Source organism: Plecotus auritus, assembly GCF_963455305.1.
Source record: "Plecotus auritus genome assembly, chromosome: 6".
Lineage (NCBI taxonomy): Eukaryota > Metazoa > Chordata > Mammalia > Chiroptera > Vespertilionidae > Plecotus > Plecotus auritus.
In genome coordinates, this window is record NC_137773.1 from 86,268,169 (window position 1) to 86,294,134 (window position 25,966).

The following is a 25,966-nucleotide window of genomic DNA, read 5'->3' on the forward strand; positions in this document are numbered from 1 at the left end:
TGTCACCCCAATAAATTCAATAAAAAGTAAAAAAACCCTAACTAAACCAACTGAAAAACCAAAGCAAGAATCACAACTGTGAAAACAGTAATAAAACAGGAATTAATTTTAAAAGCATTTTAAATTCAGCCAAACAAATATTACATTTTAGTTTTTCATCCTGCCAGCTGTCCAAAAGTCCTCAGGTTTAAAGAATTATTAATTCCTATTGCTCATTTTAAATTCAGGGTCTGGAAACTTTTTCTGTAAAGGGCCAGAAACTAAATATTTTTGACTCTGCAGGCCATGGGTCTGGGTCCAAATTACTTTACTCTGTTGTTACAATGTGCAATCTGCTTCAGTAACTGTGAAGGGGATAGGCGTGGCTATGTACCAATAAAACTTTATTTACAAAAACAAGCAGTGGTGCCAGGCCTTAGTTTGCTGATCCCGTTTTAAGCTAAAAGTGATTCAAAAGATGGTCGCAATAAAACTCAAAATTCTAGAAAATCCTGACTTAATGGAAAACCTAAGAAATGACTTTTACTTCTAAAAGAGAAATCAAATACATCCATTTCTAAAAAGCTACAGGAAACACATCAGCCTTTCAGTGACTGACCCTTTTTCAAAGGAGAGATGATTAAAAACACAGGTAAGTTAGCTGTACGTATGTGTCAGGGCCCAGGGGAGAGGAGACATCAGAGGTTGATGTATCTTGAAAATACCACCTGGAAAGCCAAAAACAAAATGGGAAGAACATTTCCTCAGGTTTGGCTATTCTTTCTTCATCAAAGAATTAACAATGGGGATGTTTAATGTGAGAACAAGCCTAGTAGATAAAACCCTGCCAAAACAGAAGGCTCCAGTGCAAGGGGGTGTGGGTTTAGGGCCCCATTCCCTCCTATTCTCTTGGTACATAAGCTTTCTTCCTGGCATAGCACCTAAATGTTTTCCAGGAAATTGGGCTGCGCAGAAAGAAAAGTCTGGCCTTTCTTCTCAGACCAAAGGACAAAGTCTACAAAGCAGTAGCTGGACTGCTGGGAGTGCCAAATCACCAGACTAGCTGACCCAACCTCCAAGCCGGCCACCCTGCCGAGGAACTGGGGATCCGCCAGAGCACCCAGCCCTGAGCCAATTCTCAAATTCTCTTCTTATCAACAAGATTGCAAATGGATTTCAGAACACACTTGGTCACTCTGAAATCTTGCCATGGGCATTAAATTATCTGATGTCCTGGGCCATGGGTGGGGTGGGATCATCCATGTTTTTGACAAACAGAGGGAGTCCTCACATCAGCTTGGGAGGCATCACCACAAAACATCAACTAACTTTGGACACAATCCCAACCTTCCATACTGATTTATCAGGAAAGGATATAAAACCTGTGACTTCAAGACAAACAACAGGCAAAGGTAGGTATGCAACTGATGCACCTATCAGGCCTTTGACAAGGTATTTCCAACAACAATGTGACCAAGACATTTAAAATCTAAGAAGGGGAAGCAACACAACAAAGATGGATGGTAAATATACAATCCAAGTCAACTAATAATTATTCTAAATGCATTTATGCCTTGTTGTTTGGGGCCAAAAAATGTCTCTAAAATCTTTAAAGGTCCTGTTTTTCCTCCTTAACCACCATTGCTCTCTCCTTCTCTCCTCCCTCCCCACACTTTCTCTTCCACCTTGTCCCTCCTTCTCTTCCTCCTCTCCGTCCTTCTACCATTTTTCTCCTATTAATTTTCCTAATGTACAATATTTCTAAATCAAATAATTAGGAATGAGGACAAAGTTTTCTACCACCATTTTTTAAAGCAGGGTCTCTGAACCCTTTCCACACACACCTATCTCAACCACTCGCCATGGTAACCTAAAGCCACTGGACCTTTTTCCTCCAAGCTCAATGTGAAGGCTTAAAAGGGCAGAAGTATCCTTTGCCATGTGACCTGGGGAGAGAGATCTCTAGGAGAAAACAAATGTGAAGAGAGAACATACCAGCCCCTTACCTTTTGTCCTTTATCCTTCTGAAACACAAAGACGGGCGGAGCAATGGCAGGTTTTTCTGCAAAAAGAAAAATTGGTGTTTTTTCCCCCCCAACACTATTTCATATAATAAACAAAGCTATAATTATAAGTTAAAAATAAAAAAACAAACCCAATATAAAACTAGTAACCCCAAAAGACATCAAATCACTTAGAACAGCGGTCGGCAAACTCCTTGGTCAACAGAGCCAAATATCAACAGTACAACAATTGAAATTTCTTTTGAGAGCCAAATTTTTTAAACTTAAACTTCTTCTTCTAATGTCACTTCTTCAAAATAGACTCGCCCAGGCCGTGGTATTTTGTGGAAGAGGCACACTCAAGGGGCCAAAGAGCCGCATGTGGCTCGCGAGCCGCGGTTTGCCAACCACTGACTTAGAAAATACTTTCATTACGAGGAGGTGTGGGGTTTCAGTTTGTGACAATTCAACAGTTTATGGTAGGATACGTGTGCACATTATACACCAATAAAAAGGCTTTAAGACTCACTTAGGCCTGATCAAGGGAGAGCGGTGCGGTGTGTGGCGAGCTGCAAGACATTGGAGGTGACAGCTATTCAGTGCCACCAACTGTGGTTCTAAAGGAATTTGGCTCAGGGAAGTCAAATTTTTATGTGCCATCTCCTGAATTTCAAATGCCTGAGACTAGTTTAGGGTTTGTTATTATTATTATTTTTTTTTGAATTTGCAGGCCAACTGAGGTCAGGGGGCAACCAGTTTGCAATCTCTGTCTACACAGCTCATGCTTGTTGGAGAACCTTGGCCCACATTCCACCTAGTTCTCTAAGCAAGCAGCCATTAACAAAAAAAGAATTTAGGGAGTTGCAAAAGTCTGAGAGTCCATCTTGCATGTCTGCTGAAGGAAAAGACCCTCTGGGGATGCCCTGTCAGGGCTATGCCGCCTATTTTCTCAGGCAATACCATATATCTCCTATCCAGGGGCAGCCTAGGAAGCCTCTGCAGCCAGCTAGGGGACTGTAACCGAGGACCACCTTAACTCATGGGCGAGGCCCCTCATCATCTTGGGCCTGGGCATGGTGGCTCTGGGAGTGCTCATGAATCCTGTGGGGTGTGTTTAGGGTCTCCTTCAGCATCCAAGGGCTGAGAGAGGAGGGAGGCCAGGGGAATCATAAATTTGGGGAGCATCTGCACAGTCCTGCCGTCAGAGCCTCCAGTCATAGGAGGCTTAGATTAACCAGGAACCTACATTCACACAGCTTTGCCCCAGCAGGACTGCTATGTAGGAGGGGGACACGGTTCACAGTTCATAAGAGTGCTCACATAGGGAGCTGGTAGAGTGTCTGGTCTAGAGTGTCAGGGAAACATCCCTGAGATGAGGTTGCTGTGCTGAAGTCTCAAGAAGAGCCTGGCAGGGAGAGTGGCAGGTGTGAAGGCACGGAGCCCAGGGTCAGATGGTGGCCATGCCAAGGATTTGGGAAGTGGTGCAAAAGGAGTGGGGGAGACACGGAGATTGGTTGAGGTTTAAAATGAGAACAGTGTGGGGAAGAGGCCATGTGGAGAGACCAGTTAGGAGGTGACAGCGATTACCCATAATAAAAATTAGGTGAAGAGGAAGTTTGAGGAGGAAAAAGGACAAGACCGAGACAAAAATCAAAGAGATCCTGTTCCACTCCCCATCTCTCCAAACTCCCCCTTCTTGGAGAAGCAGGACAGGCACCAGTCTTCACTTTGAGGCAATGGCCCACTGATGGTGACCATTCCCTCTGCCGCACTCACTGAAGCTGCACTATAACCGAGTTAGATTAACCACAACAGTCCTCATTGTGCACAGCCCACAATGAACATGGGTGAAACATGTGTGAGACCAAAGTGCTAAAGGGAGGAGAGTAAGGGTCACCATCAAGGTTTCCATGCTACCCTAAGCAGCCATTTCCTGGCATAGTGCATAGCTGCTGCCTGACAAACCAGGATGGATGCATAAATGAATGAATGAACAGGCCTATGCTAGACAATAAATGACAGCAAAGACATGCTGGAGGGACTCTGGGGATGGCAGCAGCTTATTTACAGATGTCTACTATAGGAAATCCCAGAGATGGTCCGGTGCTGCCCTATAAACACAAACCCAGCATCAGGGGTTGGAGGTCCAGGCCCCAGGCTCGCTTCTGTCTTCAACTCCTGGCCAGCAACAAGGCACTGAGGTGCACAGGAAGAAGCCAGGGTTTTGGCCAGCCCAGCACCCCCAACCCCTCATTTTCTTTAGGGAAGCACCCCTTCCCCACCTCTGTTTCAGATGAAGCCTAGTCCTGGCTCCAGGCCTAAGGAGTACTGCATGCCATGAGCCCAGGGGACACTGTGACTCTCGAATAAGGCCAGGCTGCTGATGGTGAATGAGATTCAGGTCCAGGAATTTTGTTGGAGCTACTGGGTAATGAGAGCTCTCTCTCTGCTGAGCTGGTGGGAGGTAACCCTGGTGCTGCCACCAGCTGCCCGTCATCAAAAAGGACCTTAAGCCAAAACCGGTTTGGCTCAGTGGATAGAGCGTCGGCCTGCGGACTGAAGGGTCCCAGGTTCGATTCCGGTCAAGGGCACGTACATTGGTTGCGGGCACATCCCCAGTAGGGGGCGTGCAGGAGGCAGCTGATCGATGTTTCTCTCTCATCGATGTTTCTAGCTCTCTATCCCTCTCCCTTCCTCTCTGTGAAATATCAATGAAATATATTAAAAAAAAAAAAAAAAAAAAAAAAGGACCTTAAGCTAGAGCCAATCCAGCAGGAAGCAAGGGAGGAAACTGAATCCCATCGCTGGAGGTCCAGGGCCCAGCCTGCCCACAGCTAACCCCACCCCCAAGACTTTTCAGCTAAGTCAACAGAAGCTAATTTTTGTGTAAGGCACTCTGAGCTTGATTTCTGCCCCTTGTCTCCAACAGCCTCCAGCCTGAGAGGTTGCAGACTTCACTAAACTCACACTATACTTCCTAGAAGAAACCTTGGACTTGGCCTCACAGAAGGAATCAACCGCTGATACACTATGTATTTATGGGCTTATGGTCTATCTCCCCTACTAAGATGTCAACTCTAGGAGACTGGAGACTGCCTGGTTCCCCCTCCCCGTCCTGTGGTGTGAGAACATTACTTGGCAACCAGAAGGGATTCAACAAATATCTGCTGAAGGGATGAGCAAGGGGGGAGGGCACTACAGAAAACAATTGCCAGGCTAGTAAGAAAGGACTAGGTGAAGAGAGAACCATTTGGACAGCAGAGGAACAACTTTCTGATCTGCAGGCACATAGGAGGGTAATTGCAGGCAGCCTGGGGCAGGACAGGACAGGACAGGACCGGACCATGTGGCAGGGTCTGGGCATTAGCTGGGAGAGGTCCCATCTAAAGAAGGAACAATTCTGTACTGCAACTGGCATGTTGCTAAGCTGGGGCAGAGGGAGGTCATGGAGGGGACCATGGGGTCTGAGCTCTGAAATCAGCCACCCAAAGAACAGGAACACCAGCTGAGATCCAAACAGATCCACCCTCACCACCACCATCTCAGTTCAGACCTTTTCTGCCTCTACTTTTACCCCCTTAAAGTCCGGCTTTTGCAGAGCAGCCAGAACCATTGGTGTAAAACACATGCCTAAAACTCTGCAGTGCCCTCCCAGACTAGGGTTGGAGCTCCTTCAAACAGGCCATCCCCACATGACCATTACTGTGGCACTGTTCCGTGTACACCCCATGCTTCTGTCACATTTCTGGACTTCTGCCTGGTTTAGTCCCTCCGCCTAGTGTTCCTTTAGTCAACACTCATTCATGTATAGATACCAACTTCTTCAGGAAGCCCCTAGTTTGAACTGTGCTCCCAAAGCATGCTCTGGTTTATATCCTGCATTGATCCTACCTAGGCTACTTGTCAGGGAGACTGGGAGACTACTGACACAGCATCCAAAACAGCTCTGCACCCCCAGCCTGTCACCCAATGTACCTCATATAAGAATCATCCAATAAATGTTTGAACTAAACTCCCTCTGTACTTCTTCACGTGCATAACACTAGCTACTATGTAATCACAAATATCTATTAAACCCTTATTTCATGCCAGGCATCATGGGAAAAATGGGAACAAGTTGGGGGCAGAAAACTTTAGGGTGAAACACCCAATTTAAAGGGAGGAGTGTGTTTGTGTACAGGCCCGGAGCTTGCATGGGTTATTTATCTGCTCCCTGGCAGTGTCTACCCCAGGAATATAAACTCTGCATGGAGGTCTCTGTTGTGTTCACCTCCATATCTTTAGAGACACACATGAAATATATGCTAAATAAGCAGTTACAGAGTAAATGAAATGTCCTTCCTTGCCAGGGCTATGACTGGGGAAGCGGCAAGTGCTTTGGCAGCCCACCTGGGGTCCCAATGGGACCCCCCACTGAGGGTAGGTCTGGCAGTCATGACAAACACAACCACTGTACTAACATGTAACAATGAACTTCAGCCAGTCAGTTCTCCACCAATCACACAAAGCACCAGAGTTACACACATTTCATTTCCACTCAGCTCCAATAAGGTCAGAAGTCCATAAATTGCAAATTAGTACTGATAGTACAAAATAACAATAGATACGCAACACTTCCAAGTAGGATGGTTCTGCACTTATCAGAGTAGTCAAAGATGGTTTTTATAAAACTGTCCCCTATTACCAAACAGTTTCTCCCTGATTAAATTAGTTTGTAAAAAAAGCAGCTTGGGGCTCTGCCCCCGCGTTTCATACCTCGCGAGACTTCCCAAAAGCCTCCCTCTTGCAGCTCGGCCACCGACATGCCATCCAGACTCAGGAAGACCCGAAAACTTCAGGGCCACATGAGCCACGGCCATGGCCACGGCCGCATCAGCAAGCACAGGAAGCACCCTGGAGGCTGCGGTAATGCTGGTGGCTTGCATCATCACAGGATCAACTTCGACAAATATCACCCAGATTACTTTGGGAAAGTTGGTATGAGGCATTACCACTTAAGAGGAACCAGAGCTTCTGCCCAACTGTCAACCTTGATAAACTGTGGACCCTGGTCAGTGAGCAGACACGGGTAAATGCTGCCAAAAGCAAGACTGGAGTTGCTCCTATCATTGATGTGGTGCGATTGGGCTACTACGAAGTTCTGGGGAAGGGAAAGCTCCCAAAGCAGCCTGTCATTGTGAAGGCCAAGTTCTTCAGCAGAAGAGCCGAGGAGAAGATTAAGGGTGTTGGTGGGGCCTGTGTCCTGGTAGCTTGAAGCTACATCGAGGGAAGTTCATTAAAATGTCCAAGTACAAAAAAAAAAAAAAAAAAAAAAAAAAAAGCAGCTTGCCCAGAGCATTGGCTTGACACATCAGCACAGGAAGGGCTAAGAAAATAAAGGGTGGCCCTAGCCAGTTTGGCTCAGTGAATAGAGCATCGGCCTGTGGACTGAAGGGTCCAGGGTTCGATTCCAGTCAAGGGCACGTCTCTCGTATCTTGGTTGTAGGGTCCTCCCCGGCCTGGGCCCACGTGCAGGAGGCAACCAATCGATGTGTTTCTCTCACATTGCTATTTCTCTCTGTCTTTCCCTCTCTCTAAAAATCAATGGAGAAATATCCTCGGGCGAGGGAAAAAAAAAAAAAAAGCCCTAGCTGGTTTGGCTCAGTGGATAGAGCGTCGGCCTGTGAACTGAAGGGTCCCAGATTCGATTCTGGTCAAGGGCACATGACTTGGTTGTAGGCTCAATCCCCAGTAGGAGGCATGGAGGAGGCAGCCGATCAATGATTCTCTCATCATTGATGTTTCTATCTCTCTCTACCTCTCCCTTCCTCTTGGAAATCAATAAAAATAAAAAATTAATAAAATAAAACCAACAATGCCCTGGCTGGTGTGCACAGTGGTTAGAGCTTTGGCTAGGGCACAGAAGGGTCACAGGTTTGATCCCCAGCTAGGCGCCATGTGGGAGGCAACCAATGTGTCTCTCTCACATTCGTGTCTCTCTCTCTCTCTCCCCCTTCCCTTTCCCCCCCCCTCCCTCCCACTTTCTCTAAAAAAGAAATCAATGGAAAAAAATATCCTCGGGTGAGGAGTAACAAAAAAGAGAAAGAAAACAGTAAAGAAATCTGTTTAACCAAATGTTGCCCAAAGTTGTTTGACCAGGGAAGCCTCCCTTCCTAGAACACCTTCAGACAAGGCTTGAGAACTGTGTTCCATGGGTGACTATGGCACACGCTGGTGTGTGCAGTGGGATGGGATTCAGAGCTCCCAAGTCACATCAAACAATAGCCCCACCTCTGGGTGGCACAGGCTCTACTGTCTGGGATGTGTCTGGTACTTTGGCCTCACACCAGCTTTCCAAGTGCTACATGCCAAGTCCAAGATGGCTACTGCTCAATTCAAATGCCTCCTCCATCCTTTTCTAAGTGCCCTTCCTCAGCTATTGTGTCCCAGATAGCACCAGCTCGAGCCCAACTGTGATCCCCGATAATAATCACACAACCCAGTGGAGCAAAGTTCAGGCCTAGGCAAAATGTGTGGAGGGAGTGGGTCTCATTGGCCAGAAGCTGAAAGGAGCGAGCCCCTGATGACATCCTGGCACACAGCACCAGTTCTCCCTTCTGTCCTCTGTTACCCTCCATCTAACTGTGAGGTTCAGATGCAAAATGGTTCAGCCCAGTTCTGATCCCGAGGCAGGGTCTGTGTCTTGAATCTAGCCTTTGCAGTCCCTGTGATGAGCACGGATAGGTTAAGTCCAGGCACAGAAAGTTGCCGATTTCTGCTCTCAGGGCCCTGCTGACATGACTATGACTGTCAGGGTGCTCCACCCAGTCATTCCAGCCTGGGAACCACTTCCCCAGCTACACCACTTGCTATGTTCACAGATTCAATCATAACATTCATTGGCAACTACAACCTTCAGCAGTTCCACACACCCAAGTACCCACTGTGCGCCAGGCATCATACTGGCTTCTGTAGTGTGGTGGTGACACAGAGACATGTCCCCTGCCTCCCAGGACATGATGTCAGACTTTAGTTGAATATTACAGGGGATGCATAGAAGGGACTTACAGCACAGAGCTGGGGCACTCAATGTGGTGAGCCTGCAAAAAAGGGAGTGAATTGGGGAGAGCTTCTTGGAGGAAGTGCCATTTAAGTGGAAGGACGAACAGCATTTAACCGGGTAACCAGGAACAGGGAGAAATGAGGCAGCAGAGAACAAGGAGCACTGGATATACTTGAAAGTTAAGGTGGCACCAGTAGACAGACTTCTGACCCTTAAGGACAGTCAGGAAAACAGACCACCGAAGCCCAGGGCGATAGGAGTAAAAGGCACACTCTCCCTTTGCTAGGTCTGAGGTCTGCACATTCACACATGTTCGAGCATAGTTCCTGGAAGGTAAGCACCAATCACACTCAGGCAGTTCCTTTCTTTCTTTTTTTAAACCTTTATTGTTGAGAATATTACAGATCTCCCCCCCCACCACCCCGCCCTTCTCCACCCAGTTCCTGCCCACCCCAGGCCTTCACTACCCTATTGTCTGTGTCCATAAGGTAATCCTAATGTATAAAAAGCCAGGGGCCATCACGACCAAACACAGACCAAAAACACCAGACGGATGACCAAACAGCAGGCTGTGTGGGGTGACCAGGCCAGCAGGGCGGTTAGCGAGGGACAACCAAACGACTGAACAGCAGGCTGCATGGGGCGACCAGGCTGGCGGGGGGGCAGTTCGGGGCAACCAGGCCAGTGTGGGGAGGGCAGTTGGGGGCAACAAGGCTGGTGTGTGTGGGGGGGCAGTTGTGGACAACTGGGCTGGCAGGGTGGGTAGTAAGGGGCCACCAGGCTGGCGGGGGGGGGAGGGCAGTTGGGTGCGACCAGGCCGGAGGCGGGGGGGGGGGGCGACCAGGCTGGCAGAGGCAGTTAGGAGTGATCAGGCTGGCAGGGAGGGGGCAGTTAGGGATCGGGCCTAAACCGGCAGTTGGACATCCCCCGAGGGGTCCCGGACTGGAGAGGGGATGCCCCCCCCCCGTGCACGAATTTTGTGCACCAGGCCTCTAGAGCTTATATAAGTTCTTTGGTTAATCTCTTCTGGCTCCCCATCCCTACTTCCCTCTGAGATTCTTTAGTCTGTTCCATGTTTCCATGACACTGGTTCTATTTTGATTATCAAGTTTATTTTATTCATTAGATTCCTTGCTCATTTAATTTTGACTTTTAGATTCAATTGTTGATAGATATGCATATCTTTAATTTGTTCTTCTTCTTCTTAAAGAAGACCCTTTAACATTTCATGTAATATTTGTTTGGTGGTGGTGAACTCCTTTAGCTTTTCCTTTCCTGAAAGCTCTTTATCTGACCTTTAATTCTAAATGATAGCTTTGCTAGGTAATCTTGGTTGTAGATCCTTGCATTTAATCAGTTTGAATATTTCTTGTCACTGTCTTTTGGCCTGCTAAGTTTCTATTGAAAAATCAGCTGATAGTCTTATGGGGGCTCCCTTGTGGGTAACTGCTTTTCAGAGTCTCTCTTTGCCTTTAACCTTTGGCATTTTAAAAATGATGTATCTTGGTGTGGGCCTCTTTGGGTTCATCTTGTTTGGAACTCTGTGCTTCCTGGACTTATATGCCTATTTCTTTCACCAGGTAAGGGAAGTTTTTTGTCATTTTTTCAAATAGGTTTTTGATTTTTTGCTTCCTCTCTTCTCCTGGTATGCCCATGATGCAAATGTTGGTTTGCTTAACGTTGTCCCAGAGGCTCCTTATACTATCTTCATATTTGTTTTCTTTTTCTGTTCTGATTGGGTGTTTTTTTTTCTTCAAATTCTTGATTTGATTCTCGGCATCCTCTACTGTTGATCCCCTGTAAATTATTCCTTATTTCAGTTAGTGTATACTTTGTTTCTGACTGACCCTTTTTTATGTTGATGTTCTCACAAAGTTCCTTAAATTCTCACAAAGTTCCTTAAATTCTCACTAAGTTTCTTGAAATTCTCATTAAATTCCTTGAGCATCCTTATAACCATTGTTTTGAACTCTATCTGGTAGTTTTCTTGCTTCCATTTAATTTAGTTCTTTTTCTGGAGATTTCTCCTGTCCTTTCATTTGTGACATGTTTGTCTCTGCATTTTGGCTGCTTCCCTGTGTTTGTTTCTATGTATTAGGTAGATCTGCTATGACTCTGGGACTTGGTAGAGTCACCTTGTGTAGTAGGTGTCCTGTAGAGCCCAGTGGCTCAGCTAGATTTCAGGTGGTTCTGAATGATGGTGGTTCTGTATTTTAGCTGTAAATTTTGATGTGAGGCAGTTGCTTTCTTCAGGAAATGAGCCAAGGTAGCTTGAAAGATGGTGGGGATCCCTGAGATGCAGACTCCCTCCTCACTCAAGGAGCCTACAGGGAATGTACGTCTCTGGGTGGGAAGAAGGTTTCCAAGGAGGTTGTCCTTCTCCTAAAGCAGAAACTACTGGGGCCCTGGAACCTAGAGAAAGTCCTCAGATGGCTTAGGTGGGAGGCACTAAAAGCCCCACCCCAAAAGTCATGTCCATAATTTTAGTTTACAATGTCTTTGTCAGGGAGAGGGCTCATAAACTACCTCCTCTAGTAGTGGGTAAGAAGGGTCAACAGGAGGAGAAAAAAAATTTTTTAAATATATTTTTATTGATTTGAGAGAGGAGAGAGGGAGAGAGAAATAGAAACATCAATGATGAGAATGATTGATTGGCTGTCTCCTGCACACCCCCTACTGGGGATTGAGCCTGCAACTCAGGCATGTGCCCTTGACCGGAACTGACCCCAGGACCCTTCAGTCCACAGGCTGACTCTCTATCCACTGAGCCAAACCAGCTAGGGAGGAGGAGAAAAGTTTTAAACAGTCCCACACTTGAGAGAATTTAAATAGTGGACTTCCTGATACCACCTCTACCAGTAGGCCAGGGACTGGACTCAAGGGTTTTATCTGTGTCTTCTTTGCTTAGAGATTGATTGCTGGCAAAACCCTTAAGATTAAAGGAGTTATGTGTATATTTCAGAGGCAGCAAGGAAGGTGGATGAAGAGGGGCACTGCCCCAAAGCCAATCTAAGAAGGAAGAAGAACCCCAAAGGAAAGGGTGGCTGAGGAAAGGAGGCAGAGTCCCTGCTACAAGCAAGAAATGGAAAGCCAGGATTTGACTTGGACCCCAGAGGTGGCTCTGGGTAGAATAGTGTGTTTCCCAACCTCCAAGGTAACAGAGGTCTTGGGATCCCATATTTAGACTTTCCTCAGCCTCTGCCAAGTTATTCAAAGCAAGGACATTCCCAAATGGGGTTTCCCAAAACCCCAGGATGATTTCATATATCCAGCAGTTATTGAGCTCCCAGTATTTATGGGCTAGGCAGGGTGCTTTATCTGCAGCATTATCCTGAACCTTCACAACCACCTTAGGAAGTAGGTCATTCCAATGTCCTTATTTTATAGAACAGGAAATGGAGACTCAGAGGGGCTCAGTGACTGGTCCAAGGTGGGAACGGGTCTCCACCCCAGGCAGGCCTGACTCTGAAGCCCACACAGCTGAGCTATACTGCTATCCATGCACAAGTGCAAAAGGGAGAAGTCATGACCCCAGTTTGCTTTCTCCCATCTTTTCTGCTTAGGCGGGCCTTCAAGTGAAGAAATAGACACACTTTTCCATTGAGAAATAACATTAGGAATAAAGCAGCTGTCAGTTAACATTCTGTATAAACATTTATAGAAGAGTACAAAGGAAACTAGAGGGAGGCTGGCTGGCATGGCTCAGTGGTTGAGTGTCAACCTATGAACCAGGAGGTCATAGTTTGATTCCCGATCACGGTAAATGCCCGGGTTGTGGGCTCAATCCCCAGTGGGGGCTTGTGGGATGCAGCTGATCAATGATTCTCATCATTGATGCTTCTATCTCTCTCTCCCTCTCCTTTCCTCTCTGAAATCAAATAAAAGAAACGAGGGCAAGTGGAGTTTTGGGGTGGGCCCAATGCTTTCAACAAATAATGTGACAAGTATGCACTTAGACAACAGCTAATCCATTGAATCCTCAAGGAAAGAATGAATGCACATTCTAAGATGCACATTTAGTGGTGAAACAAATTGCATGGTCTTCATTGGTCAAATGTTTAACTATGAAATCCTTTGCATAACACATTCAGATTCCAAGCTGAAAACACACACATTTTCTTCACTCCTCCCTTCCACATAAATTTTCCTTCTTCACCCTGTGTTAGTTTACACAAATTACCAAAGGCAGACTGTCCTGTGACAAGCTTTGGCACCCCCCTGTGGCTACCTCCAACCTTTGTCTTTGAGGATCTCTGTTAAACTAAATAGAAGAAAATATGCAGATCTAGGCAAACACACAGAGAAGGGAATCTGGATTATCTTTCCTGTTCTGTTTATTCCCCTCCTAAATGATGGCTTGAACACTTGCCAGGAAACAGCCCCCTTCTGGAAAGCCACTTGGAATTCCTGTCTAAAATGTCAGCAAGGTACTTGTGTAAAATGAGCTTTAATCCTGGGCTGATGTGTCTTAATCTTATCTGTGCAAAAAATATGGAAAGCATCTTGCCAACACAAATAATTATTAATACGTGGCAACTACTTTAATCCTGTGACACCATCACAGCCCGTCATTTCTTTTCTCAGGAATTATTATAAACAGTTCTGTGCAGCAACATAAAGGTGAACTCGTCATTTCTATGTCAGCTCTGTTCGCAAACTAATTCTTTGGTGAAGAATGACACTGATCTCAATCATGCTGTTGCTAGGTGATGCCTCCCTCTAGAGTACCACATGCTCAGTGACCACCCAGCCCTCCTACTGGATGGTAGCGGGCCCCTGAATTCTTTTTTGGGTACTCAAATATATTTCTCCTCAGGCAACTCTCAACTGGTCTCATGGAGGTCATAGGGCGCACAGTTTTAGGAGATAATGCTGGCTTTTATTTTATGTATCCCCCTTTTCCCCCCGGAATGTTCTCTGGAGCATTACCCTCAACTATTGAAATTGAAAACATTTTTTATTGCTCTCATCTTACTGCCAGACTCCTATACTTCTACAGTGGTGATGAGGAACAAGCAACTAACACTTGTTGGTTGAATGGCCTTTACTATACCTAGTGGTAAGTACTTCACACACTGTTTCATTGAATGTCATCACAACCCCCATGGCATATGTATTATTTATTATCTCTGATTTTCAAACCATGAAACAAGTGCCTTGCCTAAAGTCACAAAGCTGGTAAGTGGCAAAGGTGGGATCAGAACGCTAAACCTGACTCTCCGAGGGAACTAGATACCTCACATGCCCCAAACCACACCTCGGGCTAAGCAGCAGTCTGCCTTCTTCTACTTATCAGCCCTGTAGCCAAACCCTCTGCCCCACCCACCCAGACTAAGATGCTGAGGGAAGACCTTGTTACTTTAGGCACCTCTGTGGCTTGACTTCAAGAAAAAACCCACAAACCTATTAAATAAGTCATATAAAGTAAGGAACTTCACCTAAAACTGCTGATAAATTCAGGGATCCAGCGTTGACAGCACCTCTCTATTCTGCCACTAGATAGCGTGACACCCAGTACAGCTGAGGTGAAGTAAAAGTGGCTGAAGACTGGAGAAAAGTTCCAGTAAAGACAACAGAAATCCCCTCACAGGAAGGAAATTTAAGGACTACAGAACTTCTGCTGAGGTTGCAGACCCAAACTGATAAAATTCGGGAATGAGGGCTCTGGTTTTTGTGTGGATTCAAACTGGCCTCAACCATTTGTGGCTGGGCAAGTTAACTCATTTTCTTTGTATATTGTCTTTTGTCCAACAGGGTTGGTACCTACACCCCAGGCAGTTTTGGGAAAAATTAAATGAAATGCATATAAAGTGATTGGAAAGTGGCTGACACAGAATATGAATTCCACGTTGGCATTATTACCATCATAATTATACATAGAAGACTGCAAATACTTTGATGCCACCCTAAAGCATGGGCTCTCAGGCCCCCCAACAATGATACCCTCACATTTGAAGGAGGGTTTAGTCCCTTCTGAGAGCTGCATGAATGCTGGAACACCTCAACACAAATGCTCAGTAGCTTAAACCCCTCAAGTCCTTCTGAAGCTGAGAGATTCACTGAGGTGAGATCTCATTGATCTGGCCTGATGGAGGGCCAATTAGCCAAGTCTTATTCCCAGTTGCATGATTTACTGAGCACCTGCTACATGCCAGGCACCATGCTGAGCATGGTCACAGCTCTCTAATGGGAACAGAAAACAAGTACCCAAAGATTTGAGAGATAATGAAATAATTCTGGAGACAGGTGCTATAAGAAAGATAAAGCAGGGGGTGGGAAAGAGCAACTGGGTCGAAGGGTATAGGGCAGCCTTGGGCAAACTACGGCCCGCGGGCCGGATCCGGCTGTTCTATCCGGTTCTCTTGCTCTCCCCTCCGCTCCTTTACTTTGAATTTATATTAGTTCACACAAACACTCCATCCATGCTTTTGTTCCGGCCCTCCGGTCCAGTTTAAGAACCCATTGTGGCCCTCGAGTCAAAAAGTTTGCCCACCCCTGGTACAGGGTGAGTGGGTGGGAAAGGACTCTCTAAGGTATCATTTGAACCTTAGACAATAAAAAGGTGAATGCCAAATATACTGAGCAGAGGGAACCCCAAGTATTAAAAGTCCTAGGGACAGAAAAAACCTGGAGGTCAACCTGACTGAGAGTTTCCATAGGGAAAGGTGGGAGGTGAGGTTGTGAGGGGGGTGCTGTGATGAGGAGTCTGGATCTTTCTAGTCTAAAGGGAGGCCAGTGGACTCCAAGCAGGAGAGTGACAGAATCTGGTGTGTGTGTATACTATATAATAAAAAAGCCTAATATGCTAAGTGTCCGGTTGTCCGGTCGGCCATTCAACCAATCAAAGCATAATATGCTAATGATATGCTAAGGCTGCTCAATTGCTAACTATGATTTGCACTGACCACCAGGGGGCAGACAATCGATCGGTCGACCAGTCACTATGACGTGCACTGACCACCATGGGGCAGACAGTCAACCAGTTGACCAGTCGCTATGATGTACACTGACCACCAGGGGGCAGAAACTCCGACCAGTAGGTTAGCTTGCTGCTGGGGTCCGGCAGATCGGGACTGAGCAAGCCAGGCCAGACATACCCTGGAGCCCTCCCACAGTTCCTCCCCAGCTGGCCAAACTCGCACGTCCCTCACCAGCCCTGACCGTGCACCAGTGGAGTCTCTCGGCCTGGCTTGCGCCCTCTCACAATCTGGGCTGAGGGACCCCCAGTGCACAAATTTCGTGCACTGGGCCTCTAGTATGTATATGTGTGTGTGTGTGAGTATATCCTATCTAATAAAAGAGTAATATGCAAATTGACCATCACTCCAACACACAAGATGGCTGCCCCCATGTGGTCAAAGATGGCTGCCCCCATATGGACACAAGATGGCTGCCACAAGATGGCCAGCAGGGAAGGGCAGTTGGGAGGGACCAGGCCTGCAAGGGAAGGCAGTTGGGGGGGCGGGCAGGCCTGCAGGGGAGGGTAGTTAGGAGTGACCAGGCCTGCAGGGGAGGGCAGTTAGGGGTGACCAGGCCTGCAGGGGAGGGCAGTTAGGGGCAAACAGGCTGGCAGGGGAGCAGTAAGGCATCAATCAGGCTGGCAGGGGAGTGGTTAGGGGGTGATCAGGCTGGCAGGCAGAAGCGGTTACGGGCAATCAGGAAGGCAGGCAGGCGAGCAGTTGGGAGCCAGCAGTCCTGGATTGTGAGAGGGATATCCCAGATTGGAGAGGGTGCAGGCTGGGTTGAGGGACAACCCCCGCCCCGTGCACGAATTTCGTGCACTGGGCCTCTAGTGCAGTGGTTGGCAAACTCCTTAGTCAACAGAGCCAAATATCAACAGTACAACGATTGAAATTTCTTTTGAGAGCCAAATTTTTTAAACTTAAACTTCTTCTAATGCTACTTCTTCAAAATAGACTCGCCCAGGCTGTGGTATTTTGTGGAAAAGCCACACTCAAGGGGCCTAAAAGCCGCATGTGGCTCGTGAGCCGCTGTTTGCCGACCACTGCTCGTGTGTGTGTGTGTGTGTGTGTGTGTGTGTGTGTATTGTTTTTTTTTTTAAATATATATTTTATTGATTTTTTAACAGAGAGGAAGGGAGAGGGATAAAGAGTTCGAATCATCGATGAGAGAGAAGCATCGATCAGCTGCTTCCTGCACACCTCCTACTGGGGATGTGCCCGCAACCGAGGTACATGCCCTTGACCGGAATCGAACCTGGGACCCTTCAGTCCGCAGGCCAACGCTCTATCCACTGAGCCAAACTGGTTAGAGCTATATTGTAATAAAGAGCTAATATGTTAATGGTCGTCATGCCGTAATGACCGATCAGCAGCAGGCTATGTGTGCAGCAAGGTGCGCCAGGAGGCAGGAGGCGGTAGCGCCTCCTCGCAGTGGCGGGAGGAGGAGCGCCTTGAGTGATTTCAATCGCACGCTGAGCCTCTAATATATATAGAGTAAAAGTGGCTATGTGTGTGTGTGTGTGTGTGTGTGTGTACACACACACACACACACACACACACACACACACACAGTGACCCAGTGCTCGATATCACGCAGCCCCGCCCAACCACCTGCCGCCTGCCTTGACACCCTAACCTCTCCACCCAGAGCTCGAGAGCGCCTGGCCCCTTGCTCTGCCCCCACCCCTCCGGCCTTCTCTGGCCACTTCAAGCCCTGCCTTCCGTCCTGCGAGTCGCCTCGGGCTGGTCCCGCCTCCCCCAGGCACCTCCCTGCTTCCGCCCCATCTCTGGAGCAATGCGGCCGCTCTGCCCCATCATGGCACCGGAAGAGAGTGTGGAAGCCTCCCGCCTGCTGCCAAGTTTTGAGTGCTGCTTCCTGGTGGCGCGCGCGCTGAGTGCGAGCGGTGGGTGGCGAAGGACTGGTGAGGGGGGCGCTACAGGCTCTCATCCCCACCCTCCCTGCCACGGGATGGTCCCGCCTCCTCCGGGTGCCTCCCTGCTTCTGCCCTGTCTCCGGAGCAACACGGTGGCTCTGCCCCGCCACGCACGCAGCCTCCTGCTGAACGGTCGTTAGCATATTATCTCTTTATTATATAGGATACACACACACAAGCGTGCACACACACACACATAGATGAATGTTCTTCACTTAAGGATACGTTTATAGAGTTTAGAGAGAAACACTGATGTGAGAAATATCAATCAGTTGCCTCCATATGCATCCCACCCAGGGATGGAACCCATAACCCAGGTCTGTGCCCTGACCGGAATCGAACCTGCAACCTTTTGGTGCACAAGATGATGCTCCAACCGAACCTCCTGGTTTATATTTTTAAAAGATCCACCCTGGCAATAGTCCTCATTTGACTCTACCTCTCATGTGTGTAAGAAAAGTTTAGTAAATAAAATGTAGGGGAAGATCATCCTGGGAGGTGAAATCTCAGAGAGGCAGGAGTAGATGCAAGGGGACCAGTGAGGTGCCTCCAGAAGTCATCCAGGTGAGAAATGGCAGTGACAATGGTGGCTCAGGCTAGTCTTGTGGCCATGGAGACAGGGCAAAGTGGGTAGAGTTGAATATTTTGAAGACAGAGCCTGTTGGTCTCTTAGGTGTGGGGACGGAGATGACTGTAATGAGGCTATGAAGGCATGTCTTGCTGGCATCTGTAATAACTCTTGCTCTGCTGACAAGAAGACTCCACAAGCAGGGTGTTCCCAAATCTCCCAAATGGTAATGATGAATAACCCAGATCCTGGACTCTTAGATCCCCAGTGGCTTTACTCCAATGAGCTCTTGCTCAGTGGAGAAAGCCAAACACTCAAGAACTGTTTTCCCCTCCCCTGCTCTGTTGTTACAGATGCAGCACAGGCATTAATTCTGGGTCAACAAATTCCGGAGACTCTGTACGGCAAACCTAGGGGAGTTTAGTTTAGCCAAGGTATTTTAAACTTACTGCAGAAACAAGGTCTTCCTTCTAAACATGTGCATGAAGTAACTACTATCTCTGCAATTTCCTATTTTTCTTTGAGAGAGTGAGAGCAAATATAGGGCCCCACGAGTCAGTTCTGGGGAGAAGAACAAATTCCCATTAAGTTGATGGTATTGATCCACCAGAAAGGATGACCAATCGACTCAATGGCTGGCAGTAGGCATGTTGTTACCGGCCAACTCTCCCTGCTTCAGCTCTCATGAAATGAATGGCTTGGACCTGGAACATCTCTGAAGGTCCTTTCCAGCTCTGACATTTTGTCAGGTCCTCACCTTCGACCTGAAAGGTCATGGAAAGCACTGTTCCTCCTCATTAACAGGGATATGAAGTCCATGATGCCAAAAGACCACAATAAAAAAGGAAGGTCAGGAGGGTGAGCCTAAACTCTAGTTGGCAAATACTTTATTCCTGGATAGTTTTATTTAATCTTATAACCCAGTAGTTCTCACCAGGGGTGATTTTGTTCCCCCTAGGAACAATGGACAATGTCTGGAGACAGTTTTGGTTATCACAATGGGGAGAAGCTGCTAATAATATCTAGTAAATGGAGACCAGGGATGTTGATCAACATCCTAGGGTGCATAGGACGGTCCCCCAATCACAAGGAATGATTCAACCCCAAACTGTTCTGAGGCTGAACCAGATCTCCTGGTTCTACATTAATTATTTGGAAAAAGACTGCTTTAGCTCGCTAACTCACATTATACACCAGAGTAAGTTCCCAGTGTGTCAGACAATACAAACAGGGTGACCCCCAGCTTCTGTGAGTTACCTCCTTTTTCCTCTCCACTCAGTTTGTGTATTTATTTTAAAATATATTTGTATTTATTTCAGAGAGGAAGGGAGAGGGAGATAGAAACATCAATGATGAGATTCATCCTATTGGCTGCCTCCTGCATGCCCCCCACTGGGGATTGAGTCCGCAACCCGGGCATGTGCCCTGATCTGGAATTGAACCGTGATCTCCTGGTTCATACGTTGACGCTCAACCACTGAGACACACCGGCCGGGCAGTTTGTGTATTTAAATGTGTGCAGGACTAGGAATTTAGTAAACCAGACGATTACAGAATATAGTCTCAGGTATGGGGGTCCCAATGGAATTCCCTAACCCAGGGGGTCTCACATGGGAATAATTCTGTCCTTGAGGGGACATCTGAGACATTTTTTCTTGTCTGGAGATATTTCTCCTTGTAATGACTGGGGTAGGTGGGTACCACTGGCATCATGTGGGTAAAATGTAGGGAGGGATACTGCTAAATGTTCTACAATGCACAGGATGGCCCTCACTAACCCCAACGTCAGTAATGATGAGGTGGAGAAACACAGCTATAACCCCGAAGGAACCTTTTCTCTACCCAGGCACCCAATCAGAAGAGTAACAGCCAGCTGTAACTAATATGTATCCACAAAAGCCAGTGAATCAATGACCTGATATATGCTCTCTCTCACACAACTATCCTCAGACTTGATTTACATTGTTCCCACTGCACAGATGCAGGAACTGAAGTCAAACAATTTGCCCAAGGTCCTTGAAAAGGTCTTGGGCATTTCCAGGGGCTTCTGGACCATCTTGGAGAACCATTGACATATACTGCTCTCTGAATATTAGCATTGGAGGACATTGAATCCCAAATTAATTGCAGACAGTCAGAGCTTAAAGAGTACCCTGAGTAGAAAGAATGCTGTGTCTAAGAGGGGTACAAAGGGTTGAAACAAAAAGCCAGGTCGGGCAAGCACCAGAAAAGGAGGAAGTGGGCCAGGCCCCAAACAACTCAGTGAGGATTGTGGTGTCTGGGACAGTATATCTCAAGGGCAGCAGCTGCTCCTCAGACCAGGCAAATCATACTATGCAGGTATGCAGGTGGAGCCTGGTTCTTGTTTTTTCATGAGAAATCAGAAACTTGGGTTATTTTCCCTCCCTAGAAACCTCAGAATTCTTAAGTTTTGGCTCCTAGTTAAAACAAAGAAAAACCTAAATGTGCCAAATTACACATGTCTGCTTACCCTTGAAGCAAACTTCTGCCTGTGATTTTCAACCTTGGCTTCATGTCATAAGACATCTGTGGAGCCTTTTAAAACTACGATGCCCTGGACCAATGCAGCAATGATGGTATAGCACAGGCATCAGTTTTTATTTTCCTCAAAACCTCCTTAAACAATGAACAAGTGGGATGGGCAATCAGGGTTAAGATTCACAGCAAGTACCATGCAACAGCACAGCGTGCAACAACTGAGCAAGCTGTGGACATGCAGGGCTTTACTCTGAGGCTCTGTGCTACATAGTTTGCTACCTAGTAGTAATGTACAATCACACTACACAGGGTTCCATGAGACTACAGGAAGGGTACTGCACACAGATGGGAAAAAGAAATCCTGTTCAAATAAAATGAAGAAACTTGCTGCCGACACTACCACTAGGTCCTGAGTAGATAATGATGCAATTGCAAACCCATCTGCCTCTTGACTGCTTAAAGTACCATGGAGAGCTACCAAGGCTTGGTCAAGTCAATACTAGCCACCTTGGCCACCTGCCTTTCTAATGTACTGGAGATCCTCCAAATGCACCCCACTGCTCCCTGAGGCCCTCATCTCCCACTCTACTCCAGCCTATTCTCTGCCTGAACTCACTTATTAGACCCAGAATTCAACTGGTACCTAAAATGCCCTCATCGCCAACCCCAAACAATGTCCCTTTTGCAAACTCCATTCTAATCTTACCAAATTCCTATTGCCTCCATTCACTCCAACTCCCTTGGACTATAAGAACAAACCACATCCCGACTAGCTCTAACATCCAATGATTTTGCAGCCTTTGAGGTAGCATGACACCTATCACTAACACCAGGCCCCACATGCTACAGACATGAGAGGCACCCGAGAGTCAAATGTGCATGCTCTGACCTGAGGGCAAATCCCAGAGTTAATGTTTATCACAACTTAATGAAAAAATTTTAAATGTTTATCACTTAGCCTAAAAATTAAGTTTAGGGCAGGGGAAGGGGATGGTGAGAATTAAGTGAACTGAGGAGTCCAACTGAGTTCTGGCTCATTAATAAAAATTCGGTTGCAACTCATCCTCTCAGGGTTTAGGTTTTAAGTCAACAAGTAAGATAAAAACTGAGAAAAGCCAAACCAACCTTGAAAATCTCTAGACTGACAGCTGGTCAGGCTAGATCACTGGTTCTCAACTGGGGGTAATTGTGCCACCCCACCAGGGGACATTGGCCAATGTCTGGAGACATTTTTGGTTATAACAACTGGGGAAGGGTCCTACTGGTGTATAGTGGATCAAGGCCCGGGAAGCCAATCAACACCCTATAACGCACAGGGTAGCCCCCACAACAAAGAATGATCTGCTTCCATATATCCATAGTGCTGAGGCTGAGAACCCATAGCTAGAAGATCAAGCAATGAAAGGCAAGACAGAAAACTTAGAAGGACCTGCTCCTGCTGTCCTCCACCATGGGCTGACCCCCAGGGTCATCTCATTCAGTGGGGTAGATTCATCTGCACTATTCAGATTCATTTTTTTTCTTTTTTCCTCTCTCTCTCTCTTTGCTGAGCACTTAAGCTAAATATGTCTATAACATGAGCCCACTGCAGTAAAAATAGCTACCATTTACTGACTGTTTATTACTGGGTGCTAAATAATTTATATGCATTAATTTAGCGAATACTCCCAGCAACCATGAGATAGTTACAATCATTCCCATATTACTGGTAAGGAAACTGAGGCTCAAAAGGGTTAAGAATTTGCTTAAAGGCACTCAGAAAATACAAAGGCAGAGTCAAAACATAAATCCAATACATAGGGCAAAACCTGTGCCTCACCATCACTTATTCTAGTGGGTCTCAACTGCTGATGGTTCACTCACTGCCCACTCTGGGACATTTTGCAGTATCTGAAGACACTTTTGGATGTCATGACCCCCGAGGCAGGGATGCAGGGGAGGATGTGTGCTATTGGTATCTGTGGGTAGAATCAGGGATGCCACTATGATGCTAAACATTCTACAAGGTATAGGGCAGCCTCTACCACAAAGAATCATCCAACCTGCCCTAACCAGTTTGGTTCAGTGGATAGAGCATCCGCCTGCGGACTCAAGGGTCCCAGGTTCAATTCCGGTCAAGGGCATGTACCTTGGTTGCGGGCACATCCCCAGTAGGGGGTGTGCAGGAGGCAGCTGATTGATGTTTCTTTCTCATCTATGTTTCTAACTCTCTCTTCCTCTCTGTAAAAAATCAATAAAATATATTTTTTTAAAAATCATCCAACCCAAAATGTCAATGGAGCCAAAGTTGAGAACCCTGCTTTATACCACATCTCAGCTTTCTACCATGCATGTCCACAAGTCAGTAAGAATTCAAATGTATGTAGTAATGTATATGGTAATGCAGGATCTAGAACCCAAGATTTCCTATAACTCAAATACACTCTGCTCCCCTCTCCCTATTCTTCTTTAACTTTACCAAGGTCAATATGCTGCCATCAAAGCCTGATGTTAGTCTACAATGCAGAATAACTTCGGAGGTAGGATGATTAGAGTTTGGGATGTATCAACAGCAAAATACCAGGCAGAAGAGAATATCCCAAAACACAACTGGACTTTAAAAGTCACAGACTACAGGAATACCAAGAAAGGGCTGTGGGTGCTGTTGTCAGCATCCCCGAAGAGATCACTATGGCAACTAGGGCCAACAAGATGCTGCATTGGGTAAAGCACTGGAAATGTTTCTTTGGAGATAAGCAGTGTTCCTAACATGTCCCACTCAAGCCCGTGGTTTCTCAACCCTGGCTGCTTTCTAACTGTATAGATGCCCAGGGCCCACCCAACATCTCACAGAATCAGAATAGGTGTGGTGTGGGGACTGAGCATTTCTGGTTTTAAAAAAGCTCCCTAGACAATCCTGATGCCCAGACTGGGTGGCTAGCCAATGCCTCACTCACACAGAGGTGGCAATGGCCCAGAGAAGAGACAGAGGGTGTGAGGATGGATCAGCTTAGGATCCCTGTCTAGAAAGACAGAATCCAAGAGAGCATTTGGAGCTTAAATAGCAAGAGGGAAAGCACCTGGATGGGGGCAGCCCTTAAGGCTTCAAAATTCATAGGCAAGGGAGTCTTAGCTTACAGTGGATAAGAAGTTTAACATCCAAGCCAAATCCAGAAATGGAGTCAATGACTAATTAAAGGATGGCAGGAATATGTGAGGCATAAAAAGCCCTGAAAGTTGATTTCCTGAGAACAACTATGCCAGAACTAGTGCCAGAGGCAAAGTACTAGGAGAGTGCGGCATTCATTATGCAAAAACATTCCATTTCTCTATTTTACACTTACCCATTCAACTATGTAATTTATAATTGACAGCTGATGTGTCAGGTATATGCTAGAAATGGTATCCTTGGGAAAGAGAAATCCGTAATTTCCTCTTTATGCTAAAAGATATCTCCCAATGAAGGTCCTCACTGAATGAATGAATTCACTCATTCATTCATTCATTCATTTGACAAACATTTCTTGGATACCTACTCTGTGCCAGGCACTGTTCTACATGTTGTGACTCCATCAGTAATAATGACAGGTAGAAAGCCTTGCCCTGGTGGAGCTTATATTCCAGTAGAAGAGTATTTGAACAAATAAGTAAACCTAGCATGCCAGCTGGTGATTAAGTGCTGTGGGTAAAATAAAGCAGGGTAAAGGGGACAGGGAATGTGGATACAATTTAACATAGGTGGCCAGAGAAAAATCTCAATAATAAAGTAATCTGTGATAAAAATCTGACAGAGGTGAGGGAGTGGGCCATGGGAATATATGGGGAAGAGTGATTAAAGGAGAGGAAGCAGCAGGTCCAAAGGCATAATGGAGGGAGCTAATGGATTATTCAAGGGACACTGAGAAAGCCAGAATTAAGGAGAGAGTGGTGGGAGAGGAAGTCAGGGAGGTCAGGGAGGTATCACTATGGCTTCTGGGTTAAGCAGTAAGGGTAGAAGGAAAACCCAATGGTGGTAAGTGGTCATCCTCTAAAATATTTTTAAGATAGAACAGATAGGATTTACTGTGGCAAATAAGAGAAAGAGAGGAGTCAAGGTGACTTCAAGGTTTTGGGCCTGATTCAAAGAATGGACTTGCCATTTACTACAATGGGGGAAAGACGATGGCATGGACAGGTTTTTGGAAAAAAGTTAGGGATTTTGTTTGATATGCCTATTAGACATCCAAATAGAAATGGTGAATATGATATTGGGTATATGAGTCTTGAGATCAAGAAACTGAATGAGGCAAAGATGTAAATATATAAAGTAAGTCATATTGATTACAATTTGTCCAGTCCCTCTACTGCCTTTAAATCTTATGAATGCTCTAGAGACTCCTTTATCTTTTAAAAGGGATGTTGCCATAAAATGACCACGGTAGGGGGTGGTTCTGAAGCCAGACCTCATTGATTCACATCCCTGCTCCTTACTGGCTGTGTGACTGGCTTTGTACAAATAACTACTCTGTTTCCTTACCAGGAGCACAGGGCTACAGTACCTACCTCATAGAGCTTTTGTATTACAGGAGAAAACACAGGGTGATCAAGACATTGAACATTACCTAGTACCATCACAAATGCTCCACCAGGGTGAACACTTATCATGCATTCATGCGGTTCACTATGGAAACCTCAGGACACCCTCCAATAGCAGGGAGCATGGTATTGGGGATCAGGGCCAGGCAGGGAGACAGCTCGCTTGTAGCTGTGCACCTAGAAAACGAGGGAGCTAAAAATAGGCTTAGGAAGTCCTGAAGCTACAGCGGTATCAACACCACTGTTGATTTAAGCAGACATCGGCTAATGGAGTGTTTTCTCTAGGGATTCGGCTCTGTAACCTTGTCATAAACGTTCGTTCGGGTGGGATGTCAGCGCTCAACGGGGGAGAGGATCACAGTCTCTCTCTCTGGAACTGCAGCAAAAAAGGGCCAAAGAGGAGCCAGGTCTTTCAGGGCCCACAT

General features: G+C 46.5%; 1 protein-coding gene and 1 pseudogene across 43 annotated transcripts in view; one reads left to right on the top strand and one right to left on the bottom strand.

The window, feature by feature from the left end:
* Nucleotides 1-25,966, bottom strand: part of LOC308252344 (ran-binding protein 3) — a gene marked incomplete at its 5' end in the record, with an annotated part of 80,381 nt that overhangs the window by 53,676 nt on the left and 739 nt on the right. For all 42 annotated transcript variants that reach the window (XM_080676816.1, XM_080676844.1, XM_080676843.1 and 39 more), the window contains one exon: nt 1,986-2,041. In XM_080676816.1, coding sequence (XP_080532942.1) covers nt 1,986-2,041 — 56 coding nt within the window. The remainder of the gene's footprint in view (nt 1-1,985; nt 2,042-25,966) is intronic.
* On the top strand, nt 6,785-7,236 carry LOC308251900 (large ribosomal subunit protein uL15-like; annotated as a pseudogene). The gene has a single exon. The product of its transcript is annotated as a large ribosomal subunit protein uL15-like (transcript).